Consider the following 27,685-nt stretch of genomic DNA (forward strand, 5'->3'; position numbering starts at 1 on the left):
GTATACTACTGCCTTTAAGAATAGCCAGCGAGTTTGACATGAATGTAGCATATTTTTTGGCTGCAATTCCAATAGCGTAATTATATTTTTCAATTGAGTTGGTACTTCTCTGAGAACTCTTGGAAACGTAATTATACACATTGCGCACCAATTCTTTTTCAAAAATTCGGGCGACCGAATGCTTCGAGCCGGTCATGTTATTGGATCCGTCTGCAGCAAAAGCTAGCAAATTTTTAGTATAAGGTATAACATGTTCAATAAAGCTTGTATCTCAATTTTAAATATATGTAATTTATTGGTGTTTGAATATTTAAAATAAATCTTACATAGAAGGCAGGATTAAATCGTCATTTTTCATTACAAAATCGTGTATGCGTCATTCTAGTTGAAAATCGTCAAAATGACGATGGCGTCGTCAATCTGTCAACGCTGAATAAGGTACTACATACAAACTATTACCGTCGTTTGTTTGTGCGCATTGATATTGCGTCGGTTTTTTCATCTTAATGCACACAAACGAGGAACTTGGGGTCGCCTGCAGCCTTGTCTACTAAAGAAATAGGATACACGATGATTCGTGAGGTTGACAATTGGGTTGAACAAGCTATAAATTACGCTGCCAACCTCTTGAAGGGATTGCATACATTACCCCTGGAATCCCGATGAGTGGATTCGACTGTCAGTTTGAAAACACGCTATTTAAGAATATTTTTGAAGAACGTCAGAATATGTTTCTCAGAACTTGGTTCAAAGAATGCACCTTATGTAATTAATTTCAAAAACGCCCTTTTCCAGCTGAAAATGTATTGAAGTTACCTTGAGATGGGACATGTTTGTGGTATATTTTTAAACCGAATTCTGAAATATAGAGTTTTTGAACCAAATTTTAAAACAGGATGTTGCATTAGTATACTGATATTCTAACAAGCCAACAATATTAACGCCCGAGTGGAATATCAACCTAACACTGTTGCTAGCTCGAAGAACACCTTATCTTAAGATATAGTGCGGTTTCGAAACGGCCGTCGAGATATAATAATATTCCAATCAGCAATCGATAGGCCTTTAAAAAATAAAATATGCCAGAACTACAAAATTTTGTATGATCAGAACAGATGTTTAAGCCTTAATACTTAGACGCTACTGTACTCAAAACCAATAAAAGATATGGCAAATCTCCATTTGTGCCGTTGTACATAAACACGTACATATGTATTTTTGTATTCTCCCTTGTATTCAATAGGCATTCATGAACCTACATATAAACACCATATAATAAGCAGAAGACATTCAAGCAACCACCAACCAAATGTGTAATCAACTCACCACTTCAACCAAGTGTTTTTTTCGAAAACGAAATAAATAAAATTATAAAAAGAAAATGTTTTAGTTAAACGGTTTTATTGAAAACAATACTTACATTAGGTAATAATAATACTAAAAGCTAGAAAATAATTTGGTAGGTCCTAGGTGCTAGTTCCACTTAGGGCGTTGATCAGAGAATTAAATAAAAGCGTTGGAGGCGTCAAATTTGTATTGATAGTCATAAGTAAGACCAACTGAACCTTAATCAGCTTATGCTACGCCTCAAATTTTTAGAAATGTCACGCGCCTAACGCTTTTTTTAATTTTCTGATCAACGCCCTACATTGATGAGGAGTGTGATGACTAGTACCTAGGACCTACATAATTATTTTCTAGCTTTTAATATTATTATTACTTCATGTAAGTATTATTTTCAATAAAACCGTTTAACTTAAAATTTGTTTATAAATTATTTTATTTTCAAGTTTTTTGTCTTTATTTAATTGCCTATTATTTCTTATTCTATTTAGTTTATTTAGTGACGCATTACTACAAGGACTCTTTCCTGACAATTTGTTACAATCTAAGTTTTCAATACATAATCCTTCCAAAGACTTTACTTGACTCTGCGCCAAGTATGCTTGTCCCTCCTCGAACTCCATAGTATTTTGATGTCACTTCTACCGGACTGTATGTAATATTTGTTCCAAATATGAGCCAAATCGGACCACAAAATGATTATTTTTAATATCTCGATACCTGCACCACCTAGCGGCGACTTTCTTTTCATATGTTGCTTTCTATTCATAAAGCGACTTCTATATCTGTATGTAAAATGTGTTCCAAATATGAGCCAAATCGGACCGCAAATACGATTTTTTTCATATGTCGCTTTCTATTTATAAAGCGATTTCTATTTCTGTATGTAATATGTCTTCCAAATATGAGCCTAATCGGAGCACAAATGAGATTTTTTTGAATATCTCGATAACTGCGCCACCTAGCGGCGATTTTTTTCTTATTATTGCATTGTCATCGGGTTGTGAACTATATTCCAAGTTTCAAGCTTGTAGCTTAAGTTACTTAAATTTTAATTACAAAATTCGTTCACAGCGACCGGCCGCTACACAGAGTCAAGCTAAATAAAACCGTTTAAAAACAAAGCAAATAGCAGCAACAACAAGTAAATGACTCATAAATCATATATGCACAACGACCTTTAAAAAAGCAAACAAATAGCAGCAACAACAAGTAAATGACTCATAAATCATATATGCACAACGACCTTAAAAAAAGCAAACAGAAACGATCGAGATGCTAAGGGCCACTGCGAGCAAATAATATAATGAAAAGTGTTTCGCGCGCACAAGTAAAAGATAAGAAACAACGTTGACGTGCCAACTATTTTGAGCGCCTGGCATGCGACTGCACGATCAACGAACGCCAAATTCACCATATGTTACGATCAGCAGCGTAACGTATAATATTTTCGTGGAGCGGTAGAATTCTTGTCAGTTGGGGCTATAAAACTATAGAGACTATTGCCGCAAGCGTATTTTTGGGGCTTCATATGCATACCGGCGAAAATAGTGCGTGAGGTCAGGTCGATGGTATATTGTTGTTGGCTGCGATCACTTCATTACTTGATCGCTTGTTTGTTATGCCTCCCCATAATGTCGTTGCTCGATCATTGCTTGGTAGTGCAATCATACGATCGACGACTTTGATTTTAAATTAAATTTCACAATCTATTGTTTGCTGTGCGCCTATTCGAAAATCGATTGATTTGGAAGGGGTGTTTTTTCTTATTTGTTTTTTTTTTTTTTTTGTGTAAATCGGAGCAAATTAGCATATATAATACATATATTAATAAACCTTTATCTGAGTGACATTAAATGCTGCTTGAGTAACATTTGTAAGGGCCGTCAATATAAGCGATAGGTTGAGCATGCTGGTGTTTTTGTTTTGTTTCATACCGCTTGAAAATTCATACACTGGGACAAATTATTGTGAAATAGATTTATTACGCCCGTGAAGATCAGCAACAACAAAACTAAGAAGACTGCATAGACTGGTTTGTATTGGCATAACGGGTGCGATGAGAACGTCTCCTGCCGTTGTACTTAGTGCCTTAGTGGGATTACCTCCCTTTCTTATCCTAATACAGAAAGAGGCTACTCTTGCTGCACTAAGATTTCAAAATATTTCTGAGCTAAAGAGCGGACATATGACAAGACATACATATGCAGGTTATAAGAAGATTCATAGGAAATCCCATATTGAAACTACCAGACCGCCTCACAAAGGCACACACTACGGTAACCATAAATAACTGAGAAACAAAGCAGTCCAGACAGCACTGGATTGAATGCCCAGAGCAAAAACACGCCAAATTATTAATACTCTTAGCAACGATGGTTTCAGCCAAACTCATTAATTTAAGCAAAGACGACCTAAGAACTCTGTAAACTACGATATCACGCAAATAAGTTAAATCTATCCGATACACAAATCTGTCGCTTTTGTGCGCTGGAGAATGAAACTCGGGTTCTTTCTGCGAATGCGCAGCTTTGGCAGGGTAGAAGTTTTCCCATCTAGGTGTCGTGACTCTTAATCCCTTTGTGATTTGGAGTAAAAAACCTGAAAAGGTACTAAAATACATTAAAAGCCTCCACATATTACTTAAAGGTAAAGCATAATGGATCTTAATAAAGGTCGCAGTGCATCGAGACCCAATAATAATAATTGTCGAGGGGTCGCTTAATTATAGTATACCGATGAATTCAAAATAGAAGTATCTGAATGTCAGATCCCGTTGAAGGTTGTATGATATGGCCGACTGCAAAGTATTCTGAATCAACTGCTTCCACACAAAATTATAGGGCATTTGGTAATGCCGACAAGTTCCTTAAATAGGGCAACATCTTTTTTTGGGCGTACAAATATATCATAGAATATCTAAGAAAGTGGAAACTGACCGGTATTGTCACCAAGTGCCTTCATAAAAAGAGCCTAAAAGATGACTGACTCCCTCTCGAGACGAAGGCACATAAGACTTATTCGGGCTAGTGAACAAAACTCTTCTCGGTTGCCTGACAAGCCACCAGCAACTACGATCCCAATTTATAAGTATTTAACAGAATCCTATCAAAATGCGTTTCTGCGTCGTATGTTTTTTTTTCATACCTTTAATTTTTTTCATGACGGCCGACGTGTTGTTGTGGTAGCGTCCTCGCCTAACCACATCGAAGGTTTAGGGTTCAAAACCCGGGCAAAGCAACATGAACCATTTAGAAACATTTTATTCCAATTAGGAAACAGTTTTTCTAAGCCGCGCCGCCCCTTAGTAGTGTTCTGCCAAACACTCCGACTGTATTTCTGCCATGAAGAGCTTGCATACGCCATTCGGAATCAACGTACAAAATGTAACCCCATCCCGCCAACTTGTAGCAAAAGTTAAAAGGAGCACAACGCAAATTGAAAGAGAGCTCGACCTAAAATGCCTTCGGAAGTTATTGCGCCTTGCATTTATTTTTTTAATAATTTTTTTTACAGTGTGCCCGCAGTATACAGCGATCCTCAAATGATCTGCGTACCAAATTGTAAACAAAAAAATTTATATTTTTAACTTCTTTGCAGGAAACCGAGCCTATGCAGCTGTTGCTTCACAACGTTTTTATACCTTTCATGAACATGAAATGGTATATTAACTTTGGTCCGATGTTTGTAACGTTGATAAATATAGAATATAGACTCACCATTAAGCATACCGAATTGATCAGTGCGACGAACTGAGTTGATGTGGCCATGTCCGTCTGTCCGTCCGCCTGTCTGTTTGAACGCAAACTGGTCCCTCAAATTTTGAGACATCTCAATGAGATTTGGCACAAGGATGTATTTGTGTATTATATTAGACATTTGTCGGATCCGGTAGGATCGGACCACTATAACATATATCTCCCATACAACCGATCGTTCAGATAAGACGACTTTGGTCATTCCTGCCGCAATTTAGAAAGTATAAATGTGAAACTCGGTGATATATATTATAATATATCATAGAAGATATCCTGAAAAAATCACTTTGATCGGGGCTATATATAGTTATATCCCATACAACCGATCGTTCAGATAGAAAGATTTTTGGCCATTTCTCCCTTAATATAGAAAATATAAACGTGAAACTCGGTGATATATATTTTAATATATCATAGAAGATTTCATTAAAAAATCATTTCGATCGGAGCTATATGTTTATATTATATACCTATCCCATACAACCGATCGTTCAGATAGAAAAATTTTTGGCCATTTATCCTTTAGTTTCCTATATAAAAACGTTATACTTGGTGATATTTATTCTAATATATCATAGAAGATGACGATAGATTGATGACGGCATACTGGATGATGTCTCGAGTGTTCAGTTTATTCCATCGTCGCTTGACTTTGGTTCTTTAGTGTTAACGGAGGAGGACATCATCGACGCCATAAAAAATTTAAAGTGTTCTAAGCAAGTAGATGTGCATCAATTATCTGCATTCTTTCTCAATCAATGCATTTCATCTTTGGTGGAACCAATACTATTCCTATTTAATTTGTCCCTTAGATCAGGAAACTTTTTGGATGAGTGGAAAGTTACATAGGTAGTTCCAGTTTTTAAATCTGGAAGTAAAAATTATGCATCCAACTATCGACCAATTTCTAAAATAACTAATACTGCCAAATTGTTCGTAAAGATCATTAGCTCAAAGCTATCATTTGCTATCAGACCATACATTTCGCTGTCCCAACATGGTTTTATACCAGGTCGATCTACAGTTACTAATCTAGCTGTTTTTTTTCCAATTACTGGATCTCAGCGTTTTCAGATGATCTGCAAGTCGATTCCATTTATACGGATCTATCTAAAGCATTTGATACAGTATCTCATACCTTATTAATTCACAAACTACAATTATTTAGATTTCACTCATCATTTTTAGCCTGGGCAAAATCATACCTAACAAACAGAGTTAACTTTGTGGTTGTTCATGGTGTAAAATCATTCTCATATAGAGCAACCTCTGGGGTTCCTCAAGGAAGTATTCTTGGTCCTCTATTTTTTGTCATTTACTTCAATGATTGTTCGAAGTGCTTTATAGATGACTTAAAGATGTTCAAAAAGATAAAAACTCTCTCTGATTTTGAAACATTAGAGATTGATGTAAAACATTTTCAAGAATGGTGCCTTCGTAATAAACTATCTATTAATATTGATAAATTTTGTTCGGTTACCTTCTGTAAAATTAGGTCACCATTTCAGACTTCGTATTCTATTTCTGATACTGTCCTTAGATCCAGTAATAAAATCAAAGACCTTGGTGTTGTATTTGACTCAAATTTTACATTTACTGAACATTTGAATCATGTCATACCTAAGGCGTATTCCTCGTTAGGGTTTATTCGGCGCAATAGTTCTGAATTTGGGGATCTATACACTAAAAAATTACTTTATAATACATTTGTAAGATCTAAATTGGAATATGCTTCCATAATCTGGAATCCGTTTAACGAATTACATACTAAAAGAATTGAAAGGGGTCAAAAAAAGTTTTTAAAATTCGCCTTGTCCGGTATTAAGTTTGATTTACCTATTCCATCTTATGTTTCTCGTTGCAAATTGATAAGTTTGCATACCCTTGCCAGTAGAAGACTCATTTTCGGTTTAGTAGTTCTTCATGATGTCTTAAATGGAGCTATAGACTGTTCATATTTATTACATTGCATAAGACTTATTGTTCCAACACGATGTCTGCGTCATAATGATTTATTTGTAGTTGACCTTTGCAAAACAAAGTATGCTCAGAATGAACCTATTATCAGAATATTAACTGAGTTTAACATGCTATGTAGAGAAATAAATTTAGATATATTTGCTAATCGTAATGAATTCAAACAAATACTATGCTTGTACTATTCATAAACTTTTTAAGTATTAATTCTTAGTCTGTAAGGTTTGTAAACCATTGACTTAATAAATAAATAAATATCATAGAAGATTTCCTGTAAAAATCATTTCGATCGGAGCTATATATAATATATATCCCATACAACCGATCGTTCAGATAAGGGGGTTTTTTGCCATTTTTTTATATTTATCTTAAAATCGTTTAGGTATGTACATCTGTTCACTATATATTTCTTATCTTATACTGCGCATTATTTGGAGATTACGAATGGGATAAGATTATTGTTCAGCCCCATTCATGAAAGGTATGAAGTCTTCGGCACAGCCGAATACAGTCCCGTCCTTATTTGTTTCTTTTTTGTATTATTCTTTTACTTTACCTTCCCTTTATTTCGTGCATTGGTTGCTGGGTTGATATTTTGACTGCATAATGTGAATCGAAATTTTTTAAATGCATACGTACATATAAACTTAAGTACATATGTATGAATAAAACTCTGAAGGTCTTTTATAGTATTAATATGCGGGTTCGTGCGCTAAATGAAAATTTTTGAATTGTTCGTATGCTCTTAGGCACACAACAAATGTCTCCAGAAATATATTAACAGTGAAACCGCACATAGTCGTTATATAATTTTTTATAATATTATTATAATCTTAATAAAAGCTAGCGAAATTGAAACTCTTCTTGATGCTATGGATAGTTTTTTCCCATTGACATTATCTTTGGTTTGTAAGGGAGTATCTAAAGCAGCTATGGGCCTTGCTTGCCTTGTCGACCTGGCTGTGAAGTTATAAAAGTTTCACAACTACGAAATAGCCAAACAAACGACCAAGTGTAATATCCGCGTACTAATGAATCATTGTACACAAACGAATTACGGTTACTCACGCTCAATAGTTTGCCCGATACTGATCTTATGTGTAATCAATTTTGTATTATGTAGGTGCGATACACACATTCACGAAAGTAATTGACTGCAGGTGTGGAAATGCTGACCACTGATCTTTAGTCTTAATATAGGTACGTAGACCAAATTAGCCCACCTATCACTTTCGACTATTACCGCCCTAAGAATTTGTTAACCTCTCTACCATCTACTCTTTATAATGAAAGTACTGTCGATATCGCTTCAGAATATTTCAAACACTCATTGAGTCGACTCTTTGCTGAGGATTGATCTGCCACGAGAGGTCTCACTGTACATACTTGTTTTTTGTATGAAAAATGTATAAACCACTCAAAAATTTCAGAATCAATAACCTTAAGAAACGCATACGAAAACCAAAAATAAAAGCAAAATGTTATTGTAGTGTTTCTTATTTACTTTGTCTAGTTGTTGTCAAATTTTGTGCGCCTGTTGATCATAAGATTATTGCATAAGATTAAAAGTTCTTTACAAATAGGGGGAAAGCCGTAATTAGTGACATAAGAAATATGATTTTATATATGTTTAGCATGGAAGCAGGATCACTCTAGCTTACACGATCACTACATACTGGCTGCTTATTGTTACATTATGTTACCCTATCACGATATCTTGACCAAACAGATTCGTTTTTATTTTGTTTACGTTGACGTCTCTTCATAATTTGTATGTTCTTTGTGATAATTAAGTTAGCTTTATGTATACGCATTACATGAGTATGAATGTTAGTTAGGAAAATCGACTGGTAGAGAGGTCTAAAAATCTATGAATAAATTGAAATCAGACTATTAGTGCAGTAGGAAGTAAAACGCTAAAGGCATGTGATGGCTTTCAGAATTCCTCATCGGACAAACATACTGTAGCGAATTTTGAGAAATTCTTTATTGTTCTGCACCTTCTGTTATCGTTCGAATCGCTGAACTGTCGAATAAATAACTCAAATATTCAGGGTATGGTAATAGTACTTCACAAATAAATTACTTGCGTACTTCACTTATAGCGTGTTAAAATCATACTGATTGACTATTCCTCAGTTTGTGCTGCTTTTATACTTTCAGTAGTCTCGTTTGCCTATTTATCCTAGAATCTAGAATTTTCACGAATATGCCTCTCGAATATTTGCTCATATGTTCCCCGTTTCTGTATATCACATAGTTGCTTAGTTAGCTATATACATGTACATATGTATATGCGTGAATAATATCATCTGCGCTTTTAGCTGATTACATGTACATATGTATTTGTGACTGTTTCTCTTTCCTCTTCGCTTTTAGCTGCTGAGTACATGTATGTGAAATATTTTCTTCGGGAATATGCGCCAAATATGTAATCTCCATAGAGGAGTTGTGATAATGAATACGTTTTATGTTGATGAGGCCAAAACTTCAACACGATCTGAATATAGTCAAACGCCGTCAAAATTACAAGGATATTTGAAGCTGATCTAGTGAGTCACTTAAGGCCCATATTTATCGGCAAAATAGAGATTTCTTTTTAAATATAATAAAAATAATAATGACGATTATTTGAATAAATAAAAAAATATAAATATATATATATATATATATATATAAAAATACATATAGAAGTATATATATATATATATATAATAAAAAATAATTATAAAAAAGAATAACAAATGAAATAAAGAATGTACCTAAAGAAATTTTAATTGAAAAAGAATATACATAAAAAAAATTTTAATTGGAAAAAACAAGAACATGAACATGAAAAAAATTTAAATAGTAGCATTAAAAAATATCATTTTAAAGAACAAAATAAAATAAAGATGGAAAAAATTGAACGAATAAGTATAAAAAATAAAAACTGCCAAAAATAATGAAGAGTAAAAAAATAGAAAGAATGGACAAAGATTGGAAAAAAAAATTTAAAACGAGTTTTTTTAAATATTTTAATAATAAAGTTGATTAATTGAATAAATTAATAAAAATTACAAAAATTAAAAAAAAATAAAATAAAAATATGAGTAAAAAAGAAATAAAAAAAAAATTAAGAAAATATATAAATAAAATTACAAAAAAAAAAACAGAAAAGAAATAAATTTGAAAAAAATTAGAATAAAAAATTGGAAAGAATAAAAATCCTAAAATAATGAATACAAAATTTGGAAATAAAAAATGGAAATAATAAAAAAAAAATTGGAAAAAATGGAAACAGAAAATTGAAAAAATAAAAATTCCAGAAATTAAATGAAAACAATAAAAAAAATGGATACAAAAACAATAGATATAAAAAAATGGAAGAAAAAAATGAAAAATTATAATGAAAAAATGGCAAGAATAAAAAAAATGCAAATACTATTAAAAATTTGAAATTAAAAATGGAGATAAAAAGTGGAAACAATAAAAAAATTGGAAAAACAACTGAAAAGAATACAAAAAAATTAGAAACCGTAAAGAAATAAAAAAGAATAAAAAATTAAGAAGTAGAAATAAATATTAGATTAAATAAATATTAAAACTAAATAAAACATTGCAAGAATAAAATAAAAAAGAAATAAATATTGGAAAGAATAAATAAAAAAATAAAAAATTAGAGACAAATAATAAAAAATTTAGAAATGGAAAAACTACAAATAACATAAAATACTAAAAAATTTAAAAAAAAGTTTTTCATAAAAATAACCAAATAAAAATTATAAAATATAAACTAACATTTCAACTTTTTACCTTGTTTAATTCAAAATTGAATTTTTATGCTGGCTCTGTTGCGAGAGTAAAAATTGTCTCCTGAGGATGAAGTTTTGGTAACAAATTTTTTTAGTTTAGTTGTTGGTGTTTCTAGTTTTGGTAATTTCTTTTTATATATATATATATATACGTGGCAACTCCTTTAAATTATGCAAATAAGCTACTTATTGTTTGCTCGCTTCTTTTGTTCCGAACTTTGATTAAAACAAGTAAGGAAGCCTAAGTTCGGGTGAAACCGAACATTACATACCACCTGTACACTTGAAATGCTGTTGTTGTTTGTTTTGTGTGCTTAATATTGTTACAAGGCTGCGCAATAATACATATACATATGGTTCTATTCTGAGCTAATTTTTATTCGAGTTATGGGCCCCGAAACATAGAAAATTGCTTAGTCATGAAAGGGGCGGATATAACTTATCTTATTCGTCCACGATCCTTTTAAAAATCTTTTATATAAAAGTAGGCGTCTTCCTTAACCGATTTCGTAAATTTTTCTTAAAAGCGTTCCTTATAGTAAAGACAACCTCTCTGCCGAATTTTGTTACGATTGGTTTAACGATTTTTGATCTATGATTAATAATATTTGTAAAATTGATTTGATCACAAGTGGGTGGTGCCACGCCTATTTAAAAAAATTTTTCCAAATTTTTATCAAGACTCAATATCAGTCTATTCTAAATCGCCCATTGCTCTGTGAAAATCATATTCTAGGGATCAAAAAAAGAAACTTTGCCGAAGGAACCATACCTCTAAAACGAATTCTGATGATCACTGTTATGCATTTGCATGTCTTAAACATAGTTGTGTGGGTTTTCTATTCAACCGTTTTAAAAAATGAAGGTATCACTGTGACACAATTGCAGATCGTAAAATTGCTTGTGTTGTTTTTTTAAGCCACCACAAGACACAGCAGGTAGAATTGAAATTGCCTCTACCCAAAAGTTCGATCCAAAGGGGGGGACATCAGAATTCGTTTTAGAGGTATGGTTCCTTCGGCAAAGTTTCTTATTTTGATCCCTAGAATACGATTTTTACAGAGCAATGAGCGATTTTTAAATCGGCCCGCCCTATTGTAGGTGTATTATTTACTAAATAATCAGGTTATTTATGTTTTCCAAAATGTTATATATATAAAAAGTGGGCGTGGTTATCATCCGATTTCGCTCATTTTCAATACCAATCTATTCTGGGTCCCGATAAGCTCATGTACCAAATTTGTTGAAGATATCTCAATATTTACTCAAGTTATCGTGTTTACGGACAGACGGACAGATGGACGGACATGGCTCAATCAAATTTTTTTTTCGATAATGATGATTTTGATATATGGAAGTCTATATCTATCTCTATTCCTTTATACTTGTACAACCAACCGTTATCCAATCAAAGTTATATAATACCCTGTGTACAAGTACAGCGGGTATAAAAATAACCAACCAATTAGCGGGTTTGTGTTTGGTGCTCTTGAGCTCGCTGTTATTATCCAAATTTTCTCTCTATTTCGCCTTCTGTTTACTTTTTTATCAGTCAAATAGAAAAACAAGTTAGATAAAATTATTGCAGTACAATATAACACGTAGTTAAATTAGTTATAAAACTTCAGTAGAAGAAGAGCGTGAAATAAATATTTTTAACTTTAAATTTCGCAGCAAATAGAAATTTTTGAAAAAATATGGAACATTATTACTGGGAACAAAGGTCATTTATGTATAAACAATATAAAGAAAATTGCTAAAAAAAAAAAAAAGAAAATAAATTTTAATAAAAATTTCATATTAACTTCACTCTTTTCTTTCTGATTTTTTCAGAACCTTCAGCAATGGCGCTAGTGATATGAATATTATGCCAGAACGTCGTGCACGTCTTAATACGGCACCGGGTATGCGTATTGGCAGTGGCAAGCGACCATGCAATATAATACACGGTTCCACACATATAACCGATGATAGCAGTACAGAGAGTTTGGCACCGGTCAGTTATTCGGCCAGCTTTACTGGGCGTGGCAGCATTAGTAAAAACGTACAAATTAACGATTCAAAGGATATACGTTTCCTGAGTACACAAGCGCACAAACAGCATCATTATAGAGATGAACGTGTGGTTTTGATGTCACGTAAAGTACCATTTTTCTTATTTTCGGCATTGCCCTATTATAAGGGCAAAAACGGGAGGTGAGTGAGAGAGTGCGACTAAAAACCAAATTTCTTTGTTTTTTGGTTTTATTGTTTCTATGATTTCGCTAAATTTAAACTTCTTAAATGGTTCTAAAGCTGTCTTAACCATTCTGTCCGAATTCTAATAACGGACACTAATGGGAAATACTAAACTATTATCATTCTCTAACGTATCTGCCCAATGCGCGGTGGGCTTTATTTGCTTTCACAAGCGCCTGTCGATAGGTTTGTTTGTTTCGTTACTGTAGTGTTCGGTTTCATTCTTACACTATGACCTAATTTACTAGTTAGCTTTTTATTTGCTGAACTGTGTTTTCAAATTAAAAAGATATGATAAGGGTATACGAGAGTATAATATTTTCTAGCGCATACAAACCGGCTTCCCTACAAAACAATCGCTGTCAGCTCCTTTCTAGGAGTAAGTTTCATTCTGAGGACCTCACCATTCTTACAGTAATTCACGCAATATATATAGACTCCTTAAGGTTCCTAAAAGAGATTCGATAACTCAACTTCTCCCCGCAACACTTTTAACAGTGATCCAAGCCGCTGATTGCTAGTAGTCGATCTGATTCGTGATGTGCTGAAGCCAACTACAACCTCTAGTCGCGGTCCTCTGTAGACATCATTACTTTAAACGTTGACATGCCAGACATTGAGAACCCCCCACTCTTTTCAGCTAAAGAGCGGTCTATCAGATATGAATATAGCAGTGACGTTGACCCAAGAACGTAACCGTTCTTCTTTGTGTTTTTTCCTTCTTTTAAATTAATCTAATTTTATTTAGTTTAAATTTATTTAATAAAATGTTTTTGGAAATTTTTATAGCCTTAAGCGTTTACATTATGTTAATAATAATGAGCTTAAAGTCGATAAAGCTTGAGTCGATAAAGAATAACCACAAGTTCCTGAAGATGGCTTCAGACTGAAGCCAAAATATTGACAAATTAAAAAAAACCAATGAAATTTTAAACATTGTGTTTTATTTAACCACGGCCTTTAAGCTCATTATTATTAACATAACATAAAATTTTTTTCTTAATTTAATTTTATTGAAACAATTGTTTAAAGCAATATGAGCACTAGTCGCTAATTAAATACAGATTATATTATTTCATTTCATTTTGTTTAATATGATTTCAATTTGTTTAATCTTGCATTTTAATTTATCTTATTTTATTTAGTTCAATTTTGGTTTATCTTTCTTTATTTTATTTTATTTAATTTTATATTTTATTTATTTTTTTTTACTTTATTTAATTTCATAGAATTTAATATTATTGAATTTGATTAAATTTTGTTTTATTTTATTTTGCTTTATTTTATTTTGTTTTATTTTATATGAATAAATATTTTAATTTTATTTTATTTTCATTATTATTGTTATGATAAATTTTTTCTTAATTGAAAAAATTTTTAAATTAGAATAGAAGAAAGAAAAAATTTTAGACAACTGCCAAAGCTCGTTGTATAGATCCATTTCGGGAACTGCTAAATTCCTTCATCGGCAACGTTTAGGCGCCGCTGCTATAACCATTCAGCCATCACAGCGGTTTTTTGTTTGTCTTCATTAATCCTACTTCTATTCTGTTTCGTGCCAATTGATATTCACAACACTGCGACATCTGTTGCAGAATGTCTGTGAAAATTGGACTTGTTTGTTGGCAATGCTGCCATAGTGTCATATTTTATTGACACTTTTTCCCCGTGCTCTGGGATGTATTAACAATTTTTGTTGTTATATCGGCCTACTGATTTTAAGATCGCGGGTTCGAATCGAGCTCAAGGCCTAACAATAATTTTTTATCATTATTATTGTTATGATAAATTTTTTTTTAATTGAAAAAATTTTTAAATTAGAATAGAAGAAAGAAAAAATTTTAGACAACTGCCAAAGCTCGTTGTATAGATCCATTTCGGGAACTGCTAAATTCCTTCATCGGCAACGTTTAGGCGCCGCTGCTATAACCATTCAGCCATCACAGCGGTTTTTTGTTTGTCTTCATTAATCCTACTTCTATTCTGTTTCGTGCCATTTGATATTCACAACACTGCGACATCTGTTGCAGAATGGCTGTGAAAATTGGACTTGTTTGTTGGCAATGCTGCCATAGTGTCATATTTTATTGACACTTTTTCCCCGTGCTCTGGGATGTATTAACAATTTTTGTTGTTATATCGGCCTACTGATTTTAAGATCGCGGGTTCGAATCGAGCTCAAGGCCTAACAATAATTTTTTATCATTATTATTGTTATGATAAATTTTTTCTTAATTGAAAAAATTTTTAAATTAGAATAGAAGAAAGAAAAAATTTTAGACAACTGCCAAAGCTCGTTGTATATACAAGCAGTTCCCGAAATGGATCTATACAACGAGCTTTGGCAGTTGTCTAAAATTTTTTCTTTCTTCTATTCTAATTTAAAAATTTTTTCAATTAAGAAAAAATTTATCATAACAATAATAATGATAAAAAATTATTGTTAGGCCTTGAGCTCGATTCGAACCCGCGATCTTAAAATCAGTAGGCCGATATAACAACAAAAATTGTTAATACATCCCAGAGCACGGGGAAAAAGTGTCAATAAAATATGACACTATGGCAGCATTGCCAACAAACAAGTCCAATTTTCACAGCCATTCTGCAACAGATGTCGCAGTGTTGTGAATATCAATTGGCACGAAACAGAATAGAAGTAGGATTAATGAAGACAAACAAAAAACCGCTGTGATGGCTGAATGGTTATAGCAGCGGCCCTAAACGTTGCCGATGAAGGAATTTAGCAGTTCCCGAAATGGATCTATACAACGAGCTTTGGCAGTTGTCTAAAAAATTTTTTCTTTCTTCTATTCTAATTTAAAAATTTTTTTTTATTTTATTTTGTTTAATATTATTTAAATTTATTTTATTTTAGTTTATTCTATTCTGTTTTAATTTATTTTGTTTTGTTTTATTTAATTTTGTTTTATTTAATTAAATTTTTTTATTTTGTTTTATATAATTACTGTTTTTCATTTTATTTAATTTAACTTAATTTTAAATTATCTTACTTTATTGTGTTAAAGTTTAATTTGTTTTATTTTATTTTATTTATTTTATTCAATTACTTTTAACTTCTTTTTGTTTAATTTAATATAATTTTTTTTATTTATTTTTTGTTATACATATATATTTTTGCGTTTTGTTAATAGCCTTATACTTAAATGTATTTTAACTTTTTGGTTAATTATTGAGCTCAAGGCCGCAAGGATAAATAAAACACCATATATTTTGTGGTATTATAATTTATATAATTGGTCGAATTTCGGTTTCAATCTGAAACTATCATCAGGGACCAAGTCGATCAAGTATATTCATTTGTTCCTGATGATGGCTTCAGATTGAAACCGAAATATCCACCAATTATATAAATTACTAGCAATACACGGCGTGCGTTGCTACGCCAAAGAAAAACATCTGAATTAGATTTTATCATTTAAGGAAATTTTTATTTATCTTAATGCTAACGGATAAACAGTATTTTTGGTTTTTTCATTAGGTGTGTAAATAAATAAATTTTTTGGTGATTCGGCTCGTGAACAGGCGACGTATAATTGGCTATGTGAAAAACACGAATTTATCAAATCCAAGCCAGCGATAGTTAGTGATTGCCCTTGTGCTTTATTTTTGTTCAAGTCGAAGATTTCTTTGGGCTTCCGTTTCATCGTCTCTGGAGGTAGAAGCTCTCACACGATTTTGCTCAAGTCAAGATTCCCTTTGCTCCAGTGTTTCATCTTCTCTGGAGGTTGAAGCTCGTATACGACTTTGTTCAACTCGAAGATTTCGTTGGGCTTCCGTTTCATTGTCTCTGGAGGTAGAAGCTCTCACACGATTTTGCTCAAGTCGAGATTCCCTTTGCTCCAATGTTTCAACGTCTCTGGAGGTTGAAGCTCGTATACGACTTTGTTCAACTCGAAGATTTCGTTCGGCTTCCGTTTCATCGTCTCTGGAGATTGAAGCTCGTATACGATTTTGTTCAAGTCGAAGATATCGTTGGGCTTCCATTTCATCTGCTCTGTATTCCATCAAGTGTCTTGCTTTGGGCGTTTTTCTTCCAAGAGATGCTTTCTTTGGTGGTATTATTTCTTTTTTTTTTTGTAAATTTATGTCAATAATTATAATTCGTATTCACTACCATTTGTGCAGCGTCTTAATTTGTTATGAGATAATGTATTAGTTGTGCGACTTTATATACTCTCCGCAGGTACTTATCATATGAATGTATGTATATGTATTTAGGAAATTCCCAAGGGTAAGATCATTATTTAAGTAAATGTTATTTTGTAAATACCTAAAAACTTCAAATAAAGGCTAATAGTATATTAGTGGAAGCAATCTCCAGCTTCAAAATTTAAACTTTCAAACCCTTTGTTACTCGGGTGTTCTGTGTAGGTATTCTATTCATGAATGTTGTAAAATGATATTTGTATAGGAATATAGGGGAAGCAAATTATGCATTCTGGAGTAAACACTACAGGCATAGGTATATGTGCGAAAAACAATAGTTAGTATACATTTGTTAGGACCTCTATTCTATAAAAATTATGCTATATTTTAATTAAGACAAAATGCTACTAATTTACAAAACTCAACTAAATCGCATTACGAATATTATATTTTAGAATAAACCGGTTTTTGGTTCACTTCCCAGAAGAAAAATTATTGTATAGAATAGGTCGGTCCAGGGTCCAGTTCCCGGAAGGAAAATTATTGTTATTTTAATCCAGGCATAACGCTACTTACATATCAAATTTCAAGCAAATCGAGCCATATATACGATAGTTTAGAATAAATCGGTCCCTGATCCGCTTCCCGGAAGAAAAATTATCCGACATTTTATTCTACATATAACGCTACCTACATACCAAATTTCAGGCAAATCGAGCCATATATACGATGGTTTAGAATAAATCGGTCCCTGGTCCACTTCCCGGAAGAACAATACTCCGACATTTTATTCTAGATATAACGCTACCTACATACCAAATTTCAGGCAAATCGAGCCATATATACGATAGTTTAGAATAAATCGGTCCCTGGTCCACTTCCCGGAAGAAAAATTATCCGACATTTTATTCTACGTATAACGCTACCTACATACCAAATTTCAGGCAAATCGAGCCATATATACGATAGTTTAGAAAAAATCAGTCCCTGGTCCACTTCCCGGAAGAAAAATTATCCGACATTGTATTCTAGATATAACGCTACTTACATACCAAATTTCAGACAAATCGAGCCATATATACGATAGTTTAGAATAAATCGGTCCCTGGTCCACTTCCCGGAAAAAAACTTCACAAACACTCTCCGGGTTCCTACTAAGTTATCCTAAAAATTTCATGGCAATCTTTCTATCCGTTCTCGAGTTATGGAGTGACAATCAAAATGTACACTTCTTTTTATATATATAGATAATACCACAAAATATATGGTGTTTTATTTATCCTTGCGGCCTTGAGCTCAATAATTAACGAAAAAGTTGTCATATATAGTATTGATTTTATTTTGTTTAATTTTATTTAATTTTACTTTATTTTTTATTCTTTATTTTATAAAAATTTTTTTTTTTTAGTTTTATTTAACTTTGTTCTATATATATTTTATTTTATAAAATTCTTTTCATTTTATCATATGTGACCTCTAATCATGAAACGATCCTATTGTGCGAAAACAAGTTTTCGAGAAAAACGCGTTTAAAGTTTTTGTTTAGCTTGACTCTGTGTAGCGGCCGGCCGTTGTGAACGAATTTTGTAATTAAAATTTAAGTAACTTCCCGATAAGCTACAAGCTTGAAACTTGGAATATAGTTCAGAACCCGATGGCAATGCAATAATAATGTCACGGATATTAGCATCACTAAGCTATACCATCACTAAGGCGATGCTAAGGCCATGCTAAGCGGTGTTTACGTCAATAATCAAATCATGTATACACATATATAAGGCAGCCGAGAGATGTCACACACAGATGCATTTACTTATACGCCTATGTGTGTGCGAGAGACTGTAAACTACAAACTCACATACATCTGGGAGACGCTGAAAAGTAGAAAATTATAAACAAGTAGAAACTATATGAGAACTATAAACACTCGAAATAGTTGGTAAGTTCTGGAAATAGAAGAGCCTAGATGTATGCAGCGTAAACCAATGATGACATGATATGAAACTTCTCGCTCTCTGAGAGCGCGTGAAAATGTGCATTTTTTATAACATTGACCATAGATGCCATCATCCTCAAAATCAAATTTGGGCATTTCGAAATAACTTTGGGGTATTTTACATGGTAAAGGTTTAATTTATGATTTTCACCGAAAACTTACTCAAGATTGTCAAATGGGATATCAAAAAACTCGAATTTTTTCAGGATCACGAATACAAAAAAAAGCTTATTTTACCCGTTAAAAATTTTTCCGTGACAACACGTGAAATTTAATTTTTTGATAGCTAAGATAAAATGTACTTATCTCTTTTCGTGCGTTAATATAACAGCTCATTTAATTTTGTTATTTCTTGTACCTTTTTTACAAATTTTTGATCCGCTTATGTAGTTGAATACACTTGAAATGAAAAATAATGAAAACGCACCGATTTTCTTGGATTTTTTTTTGCGCGGTTTACGCAACTCTGATCTTCAAGACCCATTCTTGGAAACGAATGAAGTTTGTTTACAATCGAATGAACCAATGTTTACAATTGAATGAACTTTAAGACCCATTCCTGGAAACGAATTGAGAGAGAATGAATGTTTCGTATCATGTCATCATTGGCGTAAACTATAAAAGCGGCACAGGCGAGTAAAAAGTAATTCAGTTTGAGTTGAGCAATCAATCAGTTATTGATTAAGCACGCGATCTGGCGGCCAATAGTAGAGTTTAATTTGAGTTATCAATCAGTTTGGTTATTAAGCCAGCGAGTAGCAAAGTATAAGTGTTATTGTGAAGTACTTTAATAAAGGCCATTTTTCCATCATTCAATATTGGAGTTATTTATTCAACAGTTTAGTGATTCGAACTTAGCAGAGGATTGCAAATAAGAGGATTTGCAAGTAAATTCGTTACAATTGGTGTCAGAAGAGGAATTGTTGAATAAATTCCAGAGGACAACAAGGACATGGCAAAGTTCAGTGAATTGAAGATCCAGCAACTGAAGAAGGAGTTGGAGAACCGTGGATTGAATACAAGCGGCGTTAAACTCGAACTTCAGGCACGGCTACGAGAGGCAATGGAAGCAGAAGGAATTGATGTGGACGAGTATGTCTTTTATCCTGATGGGGACGAGACAACAACAAAAAATGAAGAGAAAAACGAAACATCGCAGACAGTTACGAGCACAGACTTGAACATGATTTTGGCTGCAATATCTGCTCAAACATCGACAGTGTCATCTCAACTGGAAGAGCAGAGAACATATATGGCATCCCAACTGGAATCACAGGAGACACGTATTACATCAAAGATGGAAACTCAACTGGAAGAACAAAAGACAAATATAACATCTCAACTGGCAGAACAGAAGACATATATGGTATCCCAAATGGAATCACAGGAGACACGTATATCCGAAATGTCGTCACAAATAACATCCAGGATTGAGACACAGGAGGCACGTATATCCGAAATGTCGTCACAAATAGCATCCAGGATTGAAGCACAGGAGGCACGTATATCCGAAATGTCGGGACAAATTTCAGCACAGGTATCATCGCAGATCTCTGCACAACTAGATGCCTGTATGGACGAAAAAATAATGCAGTTCGAGAACAAAATCGAGGCAGAGGTGGATGCGTTGAGAGGTCGTATACGGGAATTGCAACTTAATCGGCGGGCTGCTCCAGCGAGTAATACGAAGGTAAAAACTCCATCTTTTGACGGTTCTGTTCCTTTCCAGGTCTTCAAGCTACAGTTTGAGAAGACCGCAGCAGTGAACAACTGGAATGCGGAAGATAAAGTTGGTGCACTGTTCGTGGCATTGAAGGGGCCAGCAGCGGAAATCCTACAGACGATTCCCGAAGGAGAGCGGAACAATTATGAAGCATTGATGGCTGCTGTAGAACGACGTTATGGAAGCGAGCATAGAGCATGAGTTGCAAAACCGCTACCAAAAAGCGAATGAGACTTTGCAGGAGTTTGCCTCGGATGTTGAAAGGTTGGCTCATCTCGCAAATGCGGACGCACCTGTGGAATACACTGAAAGGGTAAAAATCCAGAGCTTCATAAATGGCATACGAGATGTGGAAACGAAGCGGGCTACATACGCAAACCAAAGCCAAAATTCGCAGAAACGGTGTCACAAGCTCTGATTCAGGAAACAGCGTCGCTTCTGTGTAAGCCAGTTTTCAAAGCACGCCGTGTGGAAGTAGAAATGCCAGAGTGGGTAGACGCAATATTGGAGGCGCTGAAAGGATCGCAAAAGCGGAGTGAAAAAGTTTTCAAATGCTTCAAATGCGGGAAGTCCGGTCACATTGCACGTCATTGGGATCTTGGTCCTAATAGTTCCAACAATGTGGGTGGCCGTAAACGCAAAGCTGGAGGAGATGAGCAAGAGCGAGTAAGAGGTAGAGATCGAGAGCTAGATCCAGCTATGGAATGCCCTGTGATATCTGTGTTGCAAGTTGGTAGAAAATCGAGCAGTCTTACCGTCAGAGGGAATGTGAATGGTAAAGAACGTGTACTGACTGTAGATACGGGCGCATCTCATTCCTTGATCCGATCTGACTTGGTCAACAGGAGAATAAAACCGTTACCTGGAGCAAAGTTGCGTACGGTCACTGGCGAATATAACCAAGTTCAGGGAGAAGTGATATGTGAAGTCTTGATTCAAAAGGTCACGGTTCTATACAAATTCGTTGTGGCGAAGATCGTTGAAGAAGTCATATTGGGAGTGGACTTCTTGGTTGACCATGACATCAAGATCAATATGCAGAGAAGGGTGATACGTTATGAGAACCAGGATATACCACTTAACTTCAAGTTGGAGAAAGGGTTCATTAGTAATCGGGTAATGGTGGAAAAGACTCGACAAAGGCCACGAAAGTCAAAAGAAAAGGTTGATAGGTCGAATGGGCCAAATAAAGCAAAATCAAAAGTACCTGCGAGAGAAACACTGGCATCGACAAAATCTAAAAGACGCAGGAAAACGAAGCAACGAACTTCCGAGAAAGAATGCGAGGGTAGTTTCAAGCCAGCACGCACTACTGTTGTGAAACGTCCAGACGATAATGATGATGCGAAGCCAACCCGTCAAGCACAAGCTCTACGAATTAGTTCATTGGCCAAGCAACAGAATGCGAGGGAACGATCCAGGATAATGAGTAGTAAGATGAAACACAGGTACGACAAAGAAAATAATTCGGAAGGTTTCTTGGAGGGAGATTTGGTACTGTCGTACAACCCTCATTTGGAGAGGCTAGTAGCGGTTAGATCGAGAGATTCGTCTGATCGGGACGATCAGACTTAGGTGGAGGGCAGTGTCACGGATATTAGCATCACTAAGCTATACCATCACTAAGGCGATGCTAAGGCCATGCTAAGCGGTGTTTACGTCAATAATCAAATCATGTATACACATATATAAGGCAGCCGAGAGATGTCACACACAGATGCATTTACTTATACGCCTATGTGTGTGCGAGATACTGTAAACTACAAACTCACATACATCTGAGAGACGCTGAAAAGTAGAAAATTGTAAACAAGTAGAAACTATATGAGAACTATAAACACTCGAAATAGTTGGTAAGTTCTGGAAATAGAAGAGCCTAGATGTATGCAGCGTAAACTATAAAAGCGGCACAGGCGAGTAAAAAGTAATTCAGTTTGAGTTGAGCAATCAATCAGTTATTGATTAAGCACGCGATCTGGCGGCCAATAGTAGAGTTTAATTTGAGTTATCAATCAGTTTGGTTATTAAGCCAGCGAGTAGCAAAGTATAAGTGTTATTGTGAAGTACTTTAATAAAGGCCATTTTTCCATTATTCAATATTGGAGTTATTTATTCAACAGTTTAGTGATTCGAACTTAGCAGAGGATTGCAAATAAGAGGATTTGCAAGTAAATTCGTTACAATAAGAAAAAAATCTCCGATAGGTGGCGCATGGATCGAAATATTTTAAAAAATCGTAATTGTGGTCCGATTTGGCTTTAAATGCGATTTGTGAAAAAACTAAGAAAGGTAGAAAACTTTCAATTCCATTGGAAAGAGCGTTAAATGTCCTATAAGAATCAATCAAAAAGTGAACAACGGTATTTTCTCACAATAGAGTCGTTTCATGATTCCAGGTCACATTAATTCATTTTAATTTAATTCATTTTGCTTATATTATTTGGATAAAAAATATTAAAATGATTTTTTCTTCATCCACAGAGCCGAATTACGTAAGGAGGGTCGTCGACGCAATACATCATGTTCACGCCCTCTATCGGCCATCAATGATGCTCCCCTCGATCCATTCGATTTATTAGGCATTGAGAAAGGTGAAAATGGGCAGGTGAGTAGCATTTGTATTTAACTTACAGCTATTAAGACTATGAATTACTAATTTTATCTTTAACATTTATAGGAAACCTCGTATGGACATCTACTCATACCTTCACGCCATTACGGTAAAGATGGTAAAAATAAACATGGCGGTGGTGCAGCGGGCAACACCTCACTGCTGGATAATCAAATAGAAATTACAAGTACTGCAGCGCTAAAAAATCATGGCATTGCCAGGTAAGTGAGCATACGAGATAGTCGCAAATAACAAGCTGAATTTATAAATTCGTCTTTGAAATATATTTTCACACCCATCATATTGTACCTATAATAATTTACATACTTACATAGACACGCACTTATTCATATGTACATACATGGGTCTCCTCGTTATAAGCAAACTCTCATACCCATCTCCTTTCCAATTTGTTGATTTTTATCTACTAACTAGCAACTTTCATACTACTCATATTCGCCTCATCTACATAGTTGCTTTATCATATTTGCAACGAATTTCACAATATAGGAGTACATACAGACATACATACATGCATTGTTCTATCGCAGTGTTTGCTTGCATTCCGATAGCGTAGCTAGAATTTGAAAGTGAAACGCAATAGAAAATCCAGCGTTGAATATATATTTTATCGATTTGAATTTCTTTTAAATGTTGTGGGCTCGACGACAGGTGCTGTTCTACCAACCTCGCTGACGTACTATCAAAAACATTTCTTACCGGTCTTCGTAGTAATATAAATACACTTTTTTAAGCTCATCCCATTTGCATGCTTTAGACTTCTTTATTATGACATTTGACTACATTCACTCCGTCCAAAATTTGTATGTATGTATTTATTGCTTTAATATATTTTTCACTATAGTTTCAATATGCGTTGTTTGCATTTGATAGCCATAAATATTCTCGTTTGTAACAAGAAACGACATTTAAATAGTAATTTTCTGGGTGTGTAACTTTATTTTCAATTTTGCGTTATTAAATAGCCGCCAAAATATCTTTGTCCAAATGAAGGCATGACCTCACTTAACTTAATAAAGATTTTTTGTAAAATTTGGTTGCTCGCACCACAAATTTATCAGTGCAAAATAAGATATCAGTGAGGAAAGTTATCGTTAAGCGGAAGTTTTGAAGACCAGGCGGTTAAATGTTTAAATGGTGGCTCATTGTATTGTTTAAAAGTTTTGAGAGAAGCGTTGATCAAGAAGGAGGAATAGGAAATATCTAAAGTAGTATAGGGATATATATAGAGCTTGTATCTAACTGCACTCTTTTAAATGCAATGGCAATGCGGGCGGTGCACTCGTTCCTGCTGCATTCTAAATTATATAGAACATTTTAAAATCAATCCAAAATGTCCCTTTTTAAAAGAGAGAACTCGCAGACGCCCGTGAAAAGTATATAGTGGATACGGATATGACGCTTCGCACTTAAAGTCTTACGTACTGGAAAAGGTTGTAGGCCCGTCAAAATGCTGCAATCAGAACTGCCATGGGATGTCTCCTTGTGGCCTTTGAACACCACCTACATAGTGAGGCCAAAGAGCGCAACCCTAAAAAGCACAACGAAATGCTGAACTGACAGTTTTTGCTAAATTGTCAGAAATCAGGACACCGTAGCAAACAACTGCTTTATCTATCTCCGTCCCACGGAGGTTAAGGGAACATCTCCATAAGCACTATGATGAGATCCGGCACCTGTCAACTCAGCTGCTTGATCTCGACAAGCATAAGAAGGCCCTAGGCAAAATTTATACGGCATCGGTAAACGCTTATGTCACGACGCCCCCGGTGAAACCTTTTATCAATATACAATATCCCAGTCTTGCAGAAGAAAAAAGCACGAAAACGTTATTGAGATTGCTTTGCAAAGCTTCTGTTACGAAATTCAAAGAAAATTTTTCTTAAACTATCGAAAATAGAAATCTTAAGTATTTAATATACAAAATTTGATAAAAAATGCCACTGTTCGTGTTAGCTGCTGTAGGATTGGCCAGGGCCGAAAATGAATCCTCTAGCGATTTTTGAAGAAAAAAATGATCTGTGATGCTGACTGAACATTTATAGAAGACCAAATGAAATGCATCACCAGTCGTCAAAGTTTGGGTTGAAAATAAATATAAGAAAAACCGAGTCTATGCGCATTAAAGGTAACAACTCGGCAAATTTCACAATTGATGGCCAAAATGTTGCAGATACCGAAAACTTTACATACTTGGGAAGTATTCTCGCCGTAGATGGTGGTGCAAAAAGAGATATAAACGCTCGAATCCAAAAAGCCCGGGGAGCTTTTGCCAGACTTCGTTGTGCATGGCGAGCTAACAACCTTCGAACTGAAACAAAAATAAAAATTTTTAGCGCATGTGTAAAGTCTGTTTTGTTGTACGGCTCGGAAACTTGGCTTGTAACTGCTGAAACTAAAGCCAAGCTACAGTCCTTCATTAACCGCTGCTTGAGAAATATGGAGTATGGAATAATAATAATAAATGAAATATATCGCAGTTCACAATCATAACTACAAGAGTTCTTACATGGTCTGTGATTGCTATTTTTTTAGCTGTCGCTACGATTTATTAAAATTTTTCAGTCGCTTTGATAAAATCACATGAATATACCGTTTGCTAAGTAAAATAGAGTAAAAACAATATATTTTTCGGAAATAAGCAGTAGTTCATCAATATTATAGATTTACTTGTTCTTATTATGTAATTGCAGAGTTGTTTGCATCAGTTAAATTAGGCGCGTTTTTTTCAATACAAGTTTAACTCAGCTTGTCAGTTAAACTACGCTTGAACTTATTCCGCAGTTTTTCAGTCCACTTGAACTTAAGTTTAAACTGAGCTTAAGCGACCGATCCAACAGGGTTAAACTCTAGTTAACCTATCAGTTATTTGCGTTCGTTCGTAATGGCGTCGAACATACCCAACAAGCGTTTAGAGCTTATGCTAATAACTAGCATGCTTCTAGAACCTCAAGTGTTTTTCGACACAGTTTCTCAACTTGAGAATCCCAAAAAAGGGAATTTGCTATAAAGAAAGAACCACCTGGTCCCACCCTGGAGAAGATTTTTTTCAACTCCACCTCAACTTCAAGTCCAATGTAGGATATCAAATGGAGAAATACACTGGGTATTCATTGAGAACTATTCATATCTCAATATGTTTCAAAGATTGGAAAATAATTTGAGAATGAAGTTGGAGATCAACTCGAGTACTATACATTTCTCAAACGTTGGCTAGTGATTGGAGAATGATGTTGAATATCAACGTGAGAACTGCCAGGTTTAAGAATAATTAGAGAATAATATAAGATATCAACTCCAGACCTTATTTTAAGGGACGTTGTGGAAGCGCGTTGCGCTCAAGTGGCCAAATGAAAGCAGGCTTATCCTGTCCATATATATATTGTGACGAATATTAGTGACACTAACTGATACTCACATCCCTAGTCTGAAACTAAGTAAATAAAGCCACAACAACATAAACGAATCAATCATTATGTTAACACATATGTACGTACACGCAGCGGAGAGAGAGGCACAAACACATGCATATATCTTATCTGAGATGCTCCCAAAAGTCGGCAATCATCTTCGGAAGTATCACTCACATATACACGCGCATGGGCTATGCGAGAAGCTATAACAATTGTGCATCTGTAGTTATAGCTGAGAAATTTATAGCTGGTAGTAAATTCTAGAAATAGAAACGCCTAGAAATATGTCAACGAGGAAACCAAAAAGTATAAAAGCAGCACCAGCTGAGGTACGACGAATCAGTTTGATTTAAGCACGCTATCTGTTGAGCAGTATAAGTGTTATTGTGAAGTACTTTAATAAAGGCCATTTTGCAGTATTGAATAGTTGAGTTATTTATACAACAGTTTAGTGATTCGAACGTTAGTAGAAGGTTGCAAATAAGTGGAATTGCACTAAATTCGTTACAATATGTATATGTTTATATTCTTTTTTTTTCTCTAAGGGTAGAGAAATTGTTTGTCCATGCTTATTGGGTAAATAAAATCCATCCTTGCAGTATCTGACAATTATATAGATATAATAAAAAAAAAACACTGTTGC

General features: G+C 34.3%; 1 protein-coding gene across 2 annotated transcripts in view; it reads left to right on the forward strand.

The window, feature by feature from the left end:
• LOC137243571 (CDK5 and ABL1 enzyme substrate 1) overlaps nt 1-27,685 on the forward strand; it is a 125,030-nt gene that overhangs the window by 86,363 nt on the left and 10,982 nt on the right. For both annotated transcript variants that reach the window (XM_067771395.1, XM_067771396.1), the window contains exons 3-5: nt 12,707-13,069; nt 23,479-23,602; nt 23,675-23,829. In XM_067771395.1, the coding sequence (XP_067627496.1) occupies nt 12,707-13,069; nt 23,479-23,602; nt 23,675-23,829 (642 nt within the window). The remainder of the gene's footprint in view (nt 1-12,706; nt 13,070-23,478; nt 23,603-23,674; nt 23,830-27,685) is intronic.

Source organism: Eurosta solidaginis, chromosome 3, assembly GCF_040869045.1.
Source record: "Eurosta solidaginis isolate ZX-2024a chromosome 3, ASM4086904v1, whole genome shotgun sequence".
NCBI lineage: Eukaryota > Metazoa > Arthropoda > Insecta > Diptera > Tephritidae > Eurosta > Eurosta solidaginis.